At 38.1% G+C, this 15831-nt stretch overlaps 2 protein-coding genes across 5 annotated transcripts in view; one reads left to right on the top strand and one right to left on the bottom strand.

The window, feature by feature from the left end:
• Positions 1-14139, top strand: part of mastl (microtubule associated serine/threonine kinase-like) — a 48933-nt gene extending 34794 nt beyond the window's left edge. For 3 of the 4 annotated variants that reach the window (XM_060825024.1, XM_060825025.1, XM_060825026.1), the window contains 4 exons: positions 2079-2217; positions 6445-6558; positions 11534-11635; positions 13041-14139. In XM_060825024.1, the coding sequence (XP_060681007.1) occupies positions 2079-2217; positions 6445-6558; positions 11534-11635; positions 13041-13198 (513 nt within the window). In that variant the 3' untranslated portion in view covers positions 13199-14139. Of the gene's footprint in view, positions 1-2078; positions 2218-6444; positions 6559-11533; positions 11636-13040 lie in introns of those variants that run through there. The other variant, XR_009644706.1, reaches the window with a different exon arrangement.
• Positions 13009-15831, bottom strand: part of acbd5a (acyl-CoA binding domain containing 5a) — an 84353-nt gene continuing 81530 nt past the window's right edge. Inside the window, exon 11 of the mRNA XM_060825029.1 lies at positions 13009-13224. Coding sequence (XP_060681012.1) covers positions 13165-13224 — 60 coding nt within the window. The 3' untranslated portion in view covers positions 13009-13164. The remainder of the gene's footprint in view (positions 13225-15831) is intronic.

Here is a 15831-nt window from a genome sequence, read left to right as displayed (position 1 = left end):
TCTTTACTATGTTTACTGATCCATGGTTTGTAAACATCCTTCTCATGTGTTAGTTCTGTCCTAACTGTATTCTGCTTCTTAATTGAGGGCTTCTTTCCCTCCCATCAGTTAATTTCACCTTATTATGTAAACTTGGAGTTTTTAAAAGTTATAAACAATTTGCAAGTATTGGTTAATACTGTTCATCTTTGGCCAATCCTAGTACAATGATTTACTTCATTGTCCTGTTTATCTATTCATAGGGACATTACTACAACCAGTTCTAGTTGAAGTCCATCACGTCTGAGCAGCTACATGTATACATGTGCCAACATTGCAAAAATTGCCTTCATGTTCTAGGAACGTTCAAATCAACCTATTCTTTTTATTTTCACTTTTGTTTCCAGCAAGTGCAAGTGTGGTTCCTGTTAAAGTACAGATTTGAGACGCCCCAGGGAATCCCTTGTGAATTCAACCTGTAAGCCTCTCATGGTTTGTCCCGAAGATCGTACCTTTAGTAGTCTGAAATTTAAAAAAAAGACTCTTTCAGACAGTTTACTTTAATTTTAATCATTCCCTTCGTTTACTAATAGCATCTCTGTTACAACATAACACTGATACCTATAAGCCAGGCTAACTGGATTCTAATAATCTAGGAGAGTAGAACATCAGCTCTTCAAGAGCCTTGGCAGTCTATTCCGTCATACTATCTTAAACAGACCATCTTTATACACCACTTTACAAAGGCTGTACTGTCACAAACACAAAAAATTAACAAAAGCGTTGCATGTTCTGAACTAGACAGATAATAGTAAAGGACAATAATTTGGGACAGAAGTTAATTGATACCGAGTTTTCGTTTTGAGGTCAGAATTAAACGTTGTTATCAATATCACAAAGGAACAGCCGTGAATGTTATCACTCTGTGTCCTGTTTATACAGATTCATGGATGTTAAGACAAATGTTCTTAATTATCTTACCCTCCCTGCCTGTCTATTTTCTAGTGTGCAGTAAATGTGTTCGATAATTCAAAATTACATTTTAGTCTAAATGTTTAAGCACGCATTTTAAGGCGTTCCCATAACTAATTAATTCAGTAATTTAGCCACTGGCATCCTCCGTTAGAACAGCTACTTCGCTTCCTCCTTGGCTGACTATTTTCTTTGTTAATAAACAAGATCATTAATAAGTTAATTGAGTCTCTCATCTTTACCTTTGTCCATTTGTGTCTATCTCCAGATTCAGCTCACATATGTTTTAGGTCTAGATAACTTTGCTTTAAACCTGTATTTTAAATTCTTTCTGAAGTAAAAGAAAATGGTTGGCTGTTCTGAAATGTGAACAGCAATTTTGCACATCACCTCTAATTTTCACTTGATCCGTACCATTTTATTCTTCCAATGAATGTATATTTCCACTCCTCGTTCTGAATATTATGTTCCATTTTAAAACAGTAATTAGCTGTTTTAGAATTGTATTGGAGATGGGAATTTGAGCAAAAACACTGAATCTGAAATAGGACCGTTGCAGGTTTACTGAGGATGTAGGCATCTGGCACCTAGTTATGACTTCTGTTATATGCCATTGATTTTTAAGTAATCGGAAATCCCAGTATACATCCACTCCTCAACTGTCTAAATTCTAGGTTTTACTTAAGGCTTCCACTGCCCTAGCCAAGTCCATTATATGTTTTGTGCAGATGGAATTTTTGACATCAATTCTAAATTTTGCTTCTTCAAATTAAATCCATGTTGTCCTTTTTGTCATAGTTCAATCTTTTGAAGTAATGCAGCAGGTCCACCCTTTTCTCTCATTTTTCTGTTTGGGCTTTGTGAAACAGTCCAAGTGACATTCATTCAAAGATTAAAAAACTCAACTTTACCTTTCTCCTCACCTGTTTTAGGAATTCGTCCTGTATGTGTTTTTCTGTTTGAAAGGTTGACTTTGTGCCTTCATGAGATAATATCTTGAAATTATCAAAAGCATATTTCATGTAACCATGCTTTTCATTTCTAATGTATTGGTTCTTGTGTGTAACTGATCTGTTAAATATGATGAACATCCCTCATATTTTCTCAAATGGTTTTTAAATATTTAGACTCCACTGCTGACCGCTGTGCAAACTCCTTATAGAACTCCAAAAAGTGTACGGAGAGGGCCAGCTCCAACAGAAGGGGATAGAATCTTGGGCACACCAGATTACCTGGCTCCTGAATTGCTCTTGAGAATGCCACATGGTAAGAGAAATCACCATTGCAGCAAAGTGATGAGGATAATTCATAAATAGAAAATGCTAAAAATACGATTTTGTTCCATCAGTATTTGTAGAGAAAAGGTAGTTTAAAATTTCAGGCAGATATTCTTCCTTAGAGTCAATATGTAACTAAATCCTTCACTTGGTGGAAAAGGAGGGAGAGATAAACAGGTAATACATTTGAGAGCAAGTTATTTGATTGACTGAACTGCAAATAATTATTAAAAAGCAGGAATGTGATAAATGCTGTGAAAGATAATTTCAGGCAGTGAAAGAATGTTAGAAAGATGAATTGTGAAAATAGCCAATGGTGAAAGGCAAGGCAAATATAAAAAGGAAACCTGTGAGAAAGTTACAGGAAATAAAAACGCTTAAAGTAAAACCTGAAAATACACAGCAGATGTATTTTAAATGTGCAACAAATTTGCTCCTTCCTTACTACCTAATTTCGTTCAGTAAATGCAGTACTAATATACAACCAATGAATATCTCAATACATAAATACTACACCCTAAGCAGTTGGTGTTTGTAGGCACAACAAAACTCAAAAAGGATTTTAAAAAAAAATCTTTGTGGTGTGAGGCCCCTTGGAGAATGTGCTAGAGGATGCCAGAATTTCTCTTGGGATTATGTATGTGATTTTGAAATTGCTGTGGCAATCCAGATGTGGTGCTGAATTTTGCTTTGAAGCAACTTTGTGTATTAAGTTTATTTTATTTTTCTGGGCATTACTGTTTTCACTTTTATGTGAGGAAAGGAGGGACCTTTTCCTAGAAGTGTTTTGCTGACTGGCGAGATTGGAGTCAATTCATTTTTCTCCTGTCATCTTGTCCATTTGGGGATGCATTTGACCACCATTTCTAAATTATTGTCTTTTCCTCCATTACAAAGTGACTGTGATTGGTTTCAATGAGCTGTCAAAAGTGGAGAATAGTGGAGAGGAGGAATTGACATTGCATGTGTACTACTGTGTTACAATTAGCAGTTTTCAATTTGCAGGCAAAAGTTATTTTAACTTGTTTGACATTTTTAGCAGGTACCAAAAAGGGAATTTTGTTGATGCAGCTCATCAGCCTACAAACCCATACATTTTTATCAATCACTGCTTTAGGTTTGGCTTTGGTTGCAATATAGATTGAGGGTATAAAGTTGGCTTTAGTAAATTATTCAAGGACTGAATGTTTTTTGCCAGTACGTTTTAGTATTTTCTGTCAGACATTTATTTTTAGTTCAAAATGTAATGTTTATGCAGCATTATGGATAATGTGGTGGAGTGCCACTTGTGGAAAACGTTCAAGGTTACCGTTTTTCCAAAATTTTCAAAATCATTATTTACCCCATTCTAAGGAATCACCCCTCTTAGGAACTTACCCAGCTCTCTTTGTGGAACGACTACAAAAATTACACATTTGCTACATCTTTTGATATTATTGCAAAGTTAGGTAGAGTGGTTGTAGATTGGGAGACAGAAGTTAGAATTTGATGTGTGTAAAATTTGAGAGAGCATTGTGTGGTCCCTTTTTAAAAGGTGGTGCTTTCTCTGTGATTTGCAATTTAAAATGCAAGTACATAGCCTGAATTGAAACATTTGTATCGAAAAGCCTTATAGTTAGGCCAAGCAGCAGTTTTTACCAAGACAGCAGGCTTTTGAATTTAGTCAATCAATTTGAACCAGGATAACAGAAAAACCTATTAAATTTAAGTCTGATGGTTTTGCCAACATAGGACCAATCCTGTTGTAAGAAATATTGATACGTCATTAAGAATGTAAAAGAAGAAGGCAGCTGGATAGACACCCCAAATCTAACTGCCATCCGCCAGAGCTAACAGGCCTCAGCTCTTGAGAGAGAAGTTGGCTCTCACTGTTATCCATATCGTAGAGAAATAATAACGATACTAATGATTGAGAAGGCATTCCTGACAGAAGAATCAACGGAGAAGGCACAGAACATTCCAGAAGGCATGTAACCTGGCTGTAATTTCAAGAGTCTAAATTCTATTTTTATTGTGAGTGGGACTTGCATTTATTGGAACAGCATACCATTAGAATCTTGTTTTATTTGGGAATAGTTAGTAGTAAGAAGGGATTTATTCAGTTTGTTAATAGTTTGGTTAATTTGTTCACTGTTAGAGTTGGATAAATAAATTGTTATTTGTTGATTTTAAAGTGAGTGTCAGGGATTTGTTTTTATTTAACTGCTGGAAGCTGCTGTAAAGCAGGTTGCACTACTTCTCACTCGTTTACAGATTATAGGGTGAGACGTTCCTCTTTGAATGTTTCGGTTTTAGTTTCTAGAGGGGGGTCAACCTCTGTTTTATAGCAATATGTTCTAGATAGTGATGATTCTATAGGGAAAGAAAAATAGTCAATATGGTGTGTGACTTGGAGGGGAATTTGAAATGGTATTCACCTGCATCTGCTGCTCTTGTACTCCTTGAGATGGCAGAGGCCTCTGATCTGGTAGTTGCTGTCAAAAGTGCCTGGGTGAGTTGTTGCGGTGCATCTTGGAAATGGTGCACCCTCCATTAATGTATATTTGTAGTGGAATGAATGTTAATGGAAGAAGTGTCAATCAAACAGGCTCCTTTGCCCTGGATGTGCTGAGCTGCTTGTGTTGTTGCAGGTGCACCCGTCCAGGCAAATCAAGAGTATTCCATCACACTCCTGACTCATGCCTTGTAGATAGATGGGGCTAGGAATGGGGAAGGCTACTACATGCCACAGTATTTCAAGCCTCTGACCTGCTCTCGCAGCTACAGTATTCTTATGTCTGTTCAGATTAGTTTCTGGTGCATGGTAATCCCTCAGGATATTGATTGTGGGGAATTCAGTGATGATATTGAAAGTTAGAGATGGACTTTGCCTGGTGGTTGTGTGGCATGAATATTACTTGCCATTTACCAGTCCAAGCCTGGTTGTTGTCCATATCTTGCTGCATGTGGACACAGACTGCTTCAGAATTGAGGAGTAACAAATGGTCCTGAACATTGTGTCGAACTCTCAATTTAGAGGATCTCCTGCAGTGATGATTGATTTCCAATAGTAAAAATCAACTTTCTTCTAGACAAGGCATGAGTCCCACCAGTCAAGAGCTTTTACTGCCCCACTCCCCCCTCCCCCCACATTGATGCTGGACTTCTTAATGCCATAGTTGAAAATGTGTTGCTGGTTAAAGCACAGCAGGTTAGGCAGCATCCAAGGAATAGGAAATTTGACGTTTCGGGCATAAGCCCTTCATCAGGAATCCTATTCCTTGGATGCTGCCTAACCTGCTGTGCTTTAACCAGCAACACATTTTCAACTGTGATCTCCAGCATCTGCAGACCTCATTTTTTACCCTTCTTAATGCCATACTTTGTCAAATGTTGCCTTTGATGTCAAGGGCAGTAATCTCACTTAACCTTATCCATACAGGAGGATGTATTCTACATATAGAGCTAACCCCCTAGTCTGGTTATACAGGTTGTTCTGCTACAACGTAGGTTTCATTAAGGCAAATTTGCTGTAACGCGATTGATGAATTGTGAGCATTGTTTCTAAAGTGCAAACTTGTATAACGTATCAGCTGTAATGCAATTACATTGCCAACATATTAAACGCCATTTCTATAGCACGATTTTTCTATAATGCAAAGTTGCACAAGAATGCAACCATTGCCTTATGGATGAACTACCTGCATTGCACTGCAAACACTCCTACCCTGAACACACTGCCCTGATTTTTGCAGACTGGTAAAGAATTAATTAATAAACATCAGTAACACAGCAATAGTTGAATGAGCCCAATTATATTATACACTTCCTTTTTGGTACCATATAAATATGTTTCTGTTGATGATTGCCATCTGTTTATGTAATAGCAACCGCTGAACGTGTAATCTCATCACCTAGAAGTGGAAGGGCAGTGATTGTATGGAGACACAGCCACCAAGTTCCCCTCCAAATCACACCATTTTGACTCAGAAATATATTAACATTCCTTCACTGTTACTGGATATAAAACCTGACGTTTGATCCAAACTGCACTGTGGGTACACTAGCTAGACTGGTTTCCTAGTTTGAGATGGTGCTCTGTTTGTAAAATGCCCTTTCTGATGCCAGCTGACCTGATGCATTATTCCAGCATTTCTAGATTTATTCCTTTCTTGGCTCTTTATATGTAGTTTTTAAATGTATTTAATGTGTTTTTCTTTCTGCTACTATGCTGTAGGTCCTGCTGTGGATTGGTGGGCACTTGGTGTGTGCTTGTTTGAATTTCTGACTGGCATTCCCCCTTTCAATGATGAAACATCACAACAGGTCTTTCAGAATATCTTGAACAGAGGTAAACTCTTTTTGTGCTTCAGAAGTAACAACTTAATTTGTAATTAATAACCAGCAATCTAATCCAAATGTTTGTCTTCATATTCAAAATTTGGTATTTTCAATAGACAGTCTTTTGTATGCTTATCAATCAGCTTTCAAAGTTTTGAAGAAGATTTGTAGCTCAGGTGCTCGTTGTTGTGGTTCTGTTCGCCGAGCTGGGAATTTGTGTTGCAGACGTTTCGTCCCCTTTCTAGGTGACATCCTCAGTGCTTGGGAGCCTCCTGTGAAGCGCTACTGTAATCTTTCCTCCGGCATTTGTAGTGGTTTGAATCTGCCGCTTCTTGTCGTCAGTTCCAGCTGTCCGCTGTAGTGGTCGGTATATTGGGTCCAGGTTAATGTGCTTATTGATTGAATCTGTGGATGAGTGCCATGCCTCTAGGAATTCCCTGTCTGTTCTCTGTTTGGCTTGTCCTATAATAGTAGTGTTGTCCCAGTCGAATTCATGTTGCTTGTTATCTGCGTGTGTGGCTACTAAGGATAGTTCTTCGTGTCGTTTCATGGCTAGTTGCTGTTCATTGATGCGGATCGTTAGCTGTCTTCCTGTTTGTCCCATGTAGTGTTTTGTGCAGTCCTTGCATGGGATTTTGTACACTACATTGGTTTTGCTCATGCTGGGTATGGGGTTCTTCGTTCTGGTGAGTTGTTGTCTGAGAGTGTTGTTCGAAAGCAACTACCCCAACACGCACAAAAGAAGTTGCATCAAGACACTATTCAAAAGGGCCACAACACACTGCAGTACACCAGAACTGCAAAAAGAGGAAGAAGAACACCTATACAACGTATTCGTCAAAAATGGAAACCCGCGCAATTTCATCAACAGATGCCTAAGGGAAAGACAACCGAACAAGGACATGCCACAGCCCAAAGGACTAGCCACACTACCATACATCAAGAGCATTTCCAAACTGACAGCCAGACTACTGCGACCACTAGGACTCATAACAGCACACAAACCAATAGCCACTCTCAGCAACAACTCACCAGAACGAAGGACCCAATACCCAGCATGAGCAAAACCAATGTAGTGTACAAAATCCCATGCAAGGACTGCACAAAACACTACAGAGGACAAACAGGAAGACAGCTAACGATCTGCATCCATGAACAGCAACTAGCCACAAAACGACACGACCAGCTATCCTTAGTAGCCACACACATAGATGACAAGCAACATGAATTCGACTGGGACAACACTACTATTATAGGACAAGCCAAACAGAAGAGCCAGAGAATTCCTAGAGGCATGGCACTCATCCACAGATTCAATCAATAAGCACATCCATCTGGGCCCAATATACCGACCACTGCAACGGACAGCTGGAACTGACAACAGGAAGCGGCAGATTCAAACCACTACAAGTGCTGGAGGAAAGATCACAGAAGCGCTTCACAGGAGGCTCCCAAGCACTGAGGATGTCACCTAGACAGGGAACGAAACGTCTGCAACACAAATTCTCAGCTCAGCGAACAGCTTAAAATAAAAAATTCGTGAAATCATTTTCAACTTGTGCAGAGTGAGTGAATCACAAATGGTCTTTGCTTGTGCCTGTTTCCATTTCTCCTGGGTTAAGACCACCACTGTGGGAGTCACTGTGTCATAAAAGTTAGCAAGTATGTTCACTCCTGTAAAGAAAAAGATCACCCTGACTTTCACAATCTTGGGGCATTCCAAAGATCTGTACTGCCACTAGCAATGGCAATAGCATCTTTTGACAAATTAAAACATCTGTTGCACTTCAGAAAAGCATTCTAAATTAAAATTTGATACCGAGACACACACGGGCATAAAATAACCAAAATCCTGATCCAGAAGTAGATATTAAGGGTTCTTAAAGGAATTCCACATGGTGGGGAGGTATATGGAGGGAATATTGAGGGTAGGGCCAAGGCGACTGCAGTCACAGCCATCATTGGTGGGACAATTAAAATGTGTGATGTCCAAGAGGCTGGAATGAAACGAATGTTGATATGTCAGTGTTGTAGGGCTGGAGGAATTACGGAAGTTGGGGCTATGGGGATGGCAGTATTTGGAAAATCAGGATTGGAATTTCAAAGATTTTAATGTTGGTTAACCTGAAACCAGCTTAAGTCAGTGATCACCAGAATGATGGGTGCAAGCTTTGGAGCACGTTGGGATACAACTACTGAGTTTTGGACCATCTCAAGTTTACCAAGGATAGAATGTGGAAGGGCAGCCATCAATGTATTCAAACAGTCGGACAGTAAAACCAAGGCGCAGTTGAAGGTTTCAACAGTAGAAGAGCTGAGATGGGTAATATGGAGGTGGAAAAAGGCAGATAATGTGAATGGTTGAAAGGTCATCTGGATTCAAATGATACCTAAGTTGTGAATAGACTGGTTCAGTTTCTCTGTTGCCATGGTAAGGGAGTGGAGTTTGTAGAGGAGACTGAAGACTACAACTTACTAAAGAACTTTTATTCATTCCGTACTGTATTTTGAATAAAAAAGTTTGACAGTCTCAAGACCAAATGGGTGAAAATAAGTAGTGATGTTGAGCTATCTATCATCTGTGTGCATGTTGCTGACAGTTTCATTGATCTCGCTGAGGGGCAACATGCAAATGAGAAATAGGTGTCCAAAATGCACTAAGTCCACTGAAATTGGTAGAGATGGTGCTATTCATGGCAATTCATCACAACAATCAGAATAATAAAAGTAGAACAAGGTGGGTGCTGTCACCCCCCAAATGGATGCCAGTGGAGATGTGTTGGTGAAGGAATTTATGATCTGGCATGTTTGTGCCAAGGTCTACAGGGAAGAGGGAAAAAAACAGTTTGCCTTGGTCAGCCACACAAGATAATGATAGTGGTTTTAGGAGCAGTTTTGATCTGGTAGAGGTCAATGAACTACGATTGAAGTGTCGTCACTGTTGTGATGCAGGAGACATGGTTACCAATTTGCAAACTGGCAAGATCCTTTCCACAACAGGATAATGATGACCAGATAATCAGCTCTGATCAAGACAAGGCTGTCCCTGGTGGTGTAGTACTAGTGTCCTTGTCACTGGACTAAGTGTTCAGGGTTCTAGTCTCACCTGTCCTAGAGGCATGTGAAAACATCCCTTCACAGGTTAATTATAAAATATTTGTCCCTGCTATGCCTTGAATAGTGAGATCTTTATTATCCATCAAAGAGGGCAGATGGAATTTTGATGTAGGGTCTTCAATAGTGTAGCACAACCTGAATATTGCAATGAGAGAGTTTATCCTTGATTTGGTACTGAAATCTTTTGGACTTGAATCCATAATTTTGATTCCAAGACAAGAGTGACACTACTGAATTGTATGTCAAAGTGTTGTTGCTTTCAGCAGACTCAGACTGGGTTCTCATTCTTGATCGTTGCCCAGATTGCTGCTGGAAAACATATCTTTCTGGATGGCTGATCAGAATAGGTTTGGCTCTGCTGCCTGATTCTAAATCTTTATATGGGTTCTGAGATATCATTAGCCCCTACTTAGCCAATTTACAAGAATATTTGAAGTATTCACCTTCACGAGAGCACGAGGGAAAAGAAATGCACACTCTTCCAAGCTGACAATGTGCGTGAAGCCTGCTTTAGATTTTTTAACATATGCCAATGTAAAGTGCCTGTTGCATCCAGTAAAACCAGATCTATGTGCAATCCAACCAGTAGTAAAGAGTACATTTTGTATCTTACCTGAGTGGACAAGAGCAATCCTGCTCCTTTTTGAATTTGTTCATTAAACCATAGAAAGTATAGGCCACCTCTTCTCTTCTCCAGAGTTGATTATCTTTCCCTATATCAAACAATCACTCCACTGAGGAATGTTGTTTATGACGCAGCCACCTATAATTTATAGAATTCTTGTCATTGAGCTGCTTGGAGATGCTCAGCAGGTGTCCATAGTTTGCCATCTCCGACCCAACATTAGGTACTTCTAAGCCTTAACAAGTGAGGTACAGGACATAGTGGAGTCTCTGCTCTTAAATTCATTTGGATTTTTAACATCTGCCACTCCCACTGGAACAGGCAGGTGGGCCCTCTGGGTAAACTAAATTTAAAGGGCAGTACTGTCTTTGTCAAGTGTTAGTCTCAAATTTGTGTTTCAATTGTGGAGTAGTCATTGAACTGACTATTTAAATAAATAGCAAAGCTTCTTGAAAATTTGAAATCTAAATAGAATATGTTCAATACTCTGCGAGATAGACAGCATTTATGCAAAAGACAACAAAATGAGTATTTCAGGCCAAAAGCCTTTTATTAGAACTGCTGAGTTTGGGGTGTGACTATTTGAAGTGAGAGGACATTTAACTATTGGTCTGTTGTTACTGGCATTACCCTTTCTTGAGTAATATTTGTTCACCTGAATAGTTGTTAATCTGCAAACTTGTGGTTGTTCAAAACTCCACTGCCTGCATCTCAAGTCAGACCAAGTTTTGATCTCCTACGCCTCTACGCTCACTGACTGATGATGGCTCTTGTTTTAGCAATGCTCAATTTTAAAATTCCAACCCTTGTTTTCATGTCCATCCATGGCCTCTCCCTTTCATGTCAACACTCCTCTGTAGCCTTACAACTCTTGATATGTATGTGTTCCTTTATTTCTGGATTGTTGTGTGTTGTTGATTTTTAAGTTGCAATATCGCTTATAGCCATACATTTAGCTTCATGAATACCTTCCTGAAATGTCTCCATCTTTGGTTCTTCCTATTTAACATTCTCTGTGAAGTCTGTGCTTTTCTACCCTCAGTCTTCTGTGTCAGTGGTAAATCCTGTTTGTTAATGCTGTTCTGAGTGGACAAGAGTAGTCCTGCTGCTTTTGAATTTGTTCAATAAAACCATAGAAAGTATAGGCCACCTCTTTTCTTCTCCAGAGTTGAGGTGTTTTACTCCATTTAAAAATGCTATCTAAATATATGTTGATTTTTCACAAGTAAATTTCTTTTTGTAGATATACCTTGGCCAGAAGGTGAAGAAGAATTATCTAAAAATGCCCATAGTGCAATTGAAATTCTACTGACAATTGAATGTTTCAAGAGAGCTGGATTGAAAGGTTTGGGAACTAGTTGCAAATAGTTGTACTCTAAACAATCTTTGGTGAAATTGCCAATATTTCATATTTAAAGGATACAGTATCAAATGGTGTGTATATATAGTGAGGGGAAATGGTCAAACTTTTGCTATCAAAAAAAAGGTGAATAATCCATGCCTTTTTCAGAAGTGTAAATGTTCCAGCAACGTGAAGTGAGATTCTAATGTACAGTTAAATGACAATATCCAAATGTTGTCTGAATTACAGCACTCCATTTTAGCTATATAGAAGCTTTGTACTGAATTCATTTAGTTTGATTTTTACTGTATTTGTATGGTAAGGTTACACTAAACTAGTCTTGGCTTCCAAACATAGTTACCTTTTATTGAGGTGACAATTGTTAATTACTAACAATCGATCTTTCTAACACTGCAAATTAGTCCTTAAAGTGTGGAGCATCTGGCCCAATCACTCTTAAATTTAGAAGTTGGATGTGCAAGTTCAAAAGGACAAAAAAAGTTGAATAGTTTAGACATCCCATTTGTATGGGAATGGTACACAGCAATCAAACAAATCTTCTATTTTTACAGTAGAACTATACAATTTGTAAAATGTGCATGTTGTGTTTTTTTTATTCTAATAGTGTCTTTGCATATTTTTATTAATCAGTTTTGGCAAAAATTAATAAAAGGTGATTGCTTATCCAGTCCTTTTCAAAAGTGAGGGAATTTTGTGTTTTTTTTTCCACATTTGTATTTACTATTTTCACTGTCCCGCAGAATAAAGGGTAATGCCTGTAACTGAGCTTTCCACAAGTACATTTGATCAGGTTCTGGACCCACTTGAATTCACAAGTATAAAGCCCATATCAGTAGTAAATATTGTCTGCTGGGACCAGTAAGTTTGTAGCTGTATTTGTACTATGGTGTCGCTGATCTGCAAATTCTGCATAAAGATAATGTTATTTAATGTCTTGTTTATCAAGATTTGTTTAAGTATAGGGCGGCACGGTGGCACAGTAGTTAGCACTGCTGCCTCACAGCGCCAGAAACCCGGGTTCAATTCCCGCCTCAAGCAACTGTGTGTGTGGAGTTTGCACATTCTCCCCGTGTCTGCGTGGGTTTCCTCTGGATGCTCCAGTTTTCCTCCCACAATTCAAAAATGTGCAGGTTAGGAGAATTGGCTATGCTAAATTGCCTGTAGAGTTAAGTGAAGGGGTAAATGTAGGGGAATGAGTCTGGGTGGGTTATGCTTCGGTGGTTGGGTGTGGACTTGTTGGGCCGAAGGGCCTGTTTCCATATTCTAAGTAATCTAATCTAATCTAACTCTTTGGTGAAAAGAAAGTACGTCTCCATCTTCTTTGAACTCTAATAACAGGCATTTCATCTCTCAGAAAAAGAGCAACTGTTTGATTTTATTGTTTCAGAGCTCAAGAAGCATCCCCTCTTCCAGGAAGTGGATTGGGACAATCTGCAGAATTGCTCTATGCCCTTTGTACCACAGCCAGATGATGAAACAGATACAACATATTTTGAAGCCAGAAATAATGCTCAACACCTCGTAGTTTCAGGATTCAGTTTGTAGCACCTGCAGCATGCTGAACCTGAATACTGTAAGAGATGAAAGGAAAATATGCTAATATATATTTAGTAGTAACATTGTACATACATATTTAACAGTAATGAATCCAATAACTGGTGCCAGTCAATACTATCTTTCATTAATATGCAATACTGCCATCTTGATTTCCAGCTGTAAATTATGTTGCTGAATGGAGGCTTATCACTACTACTTTTGCATAAAAAGGAGAGACCTCAATGGAAGATTATGATCTCTAAGTTGCTTCTGTTCCATCTTGTCCAGATAGCCTCGAAGTGTGCTAATACCATTCTCAACTGCCTCAATCATCAAATGATTCCAGAGAAACAGGGTTGAAAACTTTAATTGAATTAGCTAGTAGAATATTTAAAGCACCTTCGGAGCTGTAATGGATGACATTAGTAACTTGACACACTTTGCCAATTTTTGTTTTTAAAGCATAATATCTGGGACATGACTTGTCCCTCAAACACTTGACAGCTAAGACTAATCTTTGAATGGAGCATGCAGTCAACTCACATTATAGCAATATTGAAGTTCTGAAAAGGTGCATTTTGGGCAAGTCAGTCAAGCAGTAGATTGCCTGAATTACTTTAACTCTTTTAAACAAGAGATGATCAGAAGTCAGCTTCAAGTGTTTATGTGACTGCCATTACTGCACTTTACAAACACGATTTGAGGATTTCATGAACATGCTTGTTTGCTTACTTGTAATAATTCTAGAATTTAATGTGGCCATTTTTTAAAAACTGCAACAGATCGCCTAAAAATGGTTTCATGCTTGCACCTTTTTTGTTTCACTGCTGTAATTTTCATTCCTTAATAGTATTCAGTGAAATGTCCAGATTTTCATGGCACTACATTTGTTACAAACCAAGCATCCTGCATGTTCTCCTTAAACTGATAACTCAGTTCTCTCAATTAAATGCACTTTATTTTTACAATTACCAGTCAAGTTGGTCAAAAATAGTACTTTTTTAAAAAAATTACTGGTTAAAATGTAGCCTTAGTGTATATTTTTGAATTGGTCATTTCAGTGTCTCCATTGAAATAGAAATTTGTCACTATTATTTGCTAATTATATATCCATACAAGTTGCTACTGAGATGTTACAAAGGATGCAGTTAAATGCCTCATGCTTCAGGTAGCTTTAGGGCTCATGATTTCAAAGCTACAAATTTCTACTGTGTAATTACTGCTTTGTTTAGTATGTCAAATATTTTTTGCCTGAGGTTCTTTGCTGCTGTCACTCATCAAAAGTAATCATAAAAGTGTATTCCTGAATGTTTTTCTTGTCCTTTTTTTTATAAATTGAGAATTTCCAGATCATCCACTATCTTAAAATGACTCAATGTTTTTTCTTAACAACAACTTGTATACCTGAATATCAATGAAGATTTCTAAACAGACTACCTGTATAACTTGTGTGTGCAGTAAAATTAGTGACTTGAATAAAAATCTTTCATTTATGGATTATTGGGTATTTTATAGCAGTAAGCTTTTGACCTTAGTGATTTAAATGTGTTTGTGGGTAAAATGTAAATTTCTGTCTCCTGTGTAATTAATTCTGTTTGACATTTTGGAGAAGATTTGTAGTTCAGGTTGTGGATCATGTTGTAAGTTTGCTTACTGAACTGGTAGATTTGTTCTCAGAAGGTCTGTCACCGTGCTAGGTCACATCATCAGAGAGCCTCCAGTGAAGTGTTGGTGTTCTATCATGCTTACTATTTATCTGTCTGTTTGATGTGCTCACTGATAACATTTCCAGTTCTGTTTCTGAGAGGTTGGTAAATGGGGTCCAAATCGGTATGTATGTTAATAGAATTCTGGTTTGAATGCCAGGCTTCTAGGAATTCCTGTGCATCATTGTTTTGCCTGTCCCAAGATGGAGATATTGTCCTTCGTCTGTGTAAATCTGTTAATTCTGCTTTAGGGCATTTAACAATCAAACTAAATGAACTGAGATGTATTGTCCTTGAAGTGATAGCTGTGAAAAATATTAAATACTTGAGATCAATAACTGAGTTAATTCATTATAACTTTTGATTCTTCATGCCTCTGTAAGACATGCTACAGAACTTCTATAATATTGGTAAATTGATACTATAAAATTCAATCTGTCGTATTGTGATTTAGGAAAGTATTCACTAATTCTTCAAAAGAACTAAGTTATCTCAATTATTTATTCAGATATCTGAAGAGACCAGGAAAGCTGGGATTATTTCTTTAGCACAGACGTTAGAATGAAATGTAATAGAGATGCTCAGTTTATTTGGAGTTTTATTACTAGGATTAATTGATAACTCAAGTAGCACAGGTATGATAACTTTGAGTTTACAATTGTCTTCCCAAATTTAAAAACCAGTATTTCATACACTGACATTTACAACACAGAAGGAAGGCGTTTGGCCCATTGGGTCTATGCTGATTGATAAAGATCAGACTGTACTAATCAGTTTTCCAACTTTTTGCCCAGAATCCTGAGATCTATTGGCGACACGAGTAATACTTAAACACAGTTTAGATTGTGCAAACGTTTCTGGCTCGGCCAACATTTTAGGCAGCAGGTCCCAGACTCACCACCTGAGTGGGGACAAAAAAACTCACCGACGCTCTAA

Source organism: Hemiscyllium ocellatum, chromosome 5 (assembly GCF_020745735.1).
Source record: "Hemiscyllium ocellatum isolate sHemOce1 chromosome 5, sHemOce1.pat.X.cur, whole genome shotgun sequence".
Classification (NCBI taxonomy): Eukaryota; Metazoa; Chordata; class Chondrichthyes; order Orectolobiformes; family Hemiscylliidae; genus Hemiscyllium; species Hemiscyllium ocellatum.
The sequence above is the reverse complement of the archived record's forward strand: the minus strand, read 5'-3'. Positions and strand labels throughout refer to the sequence as shown.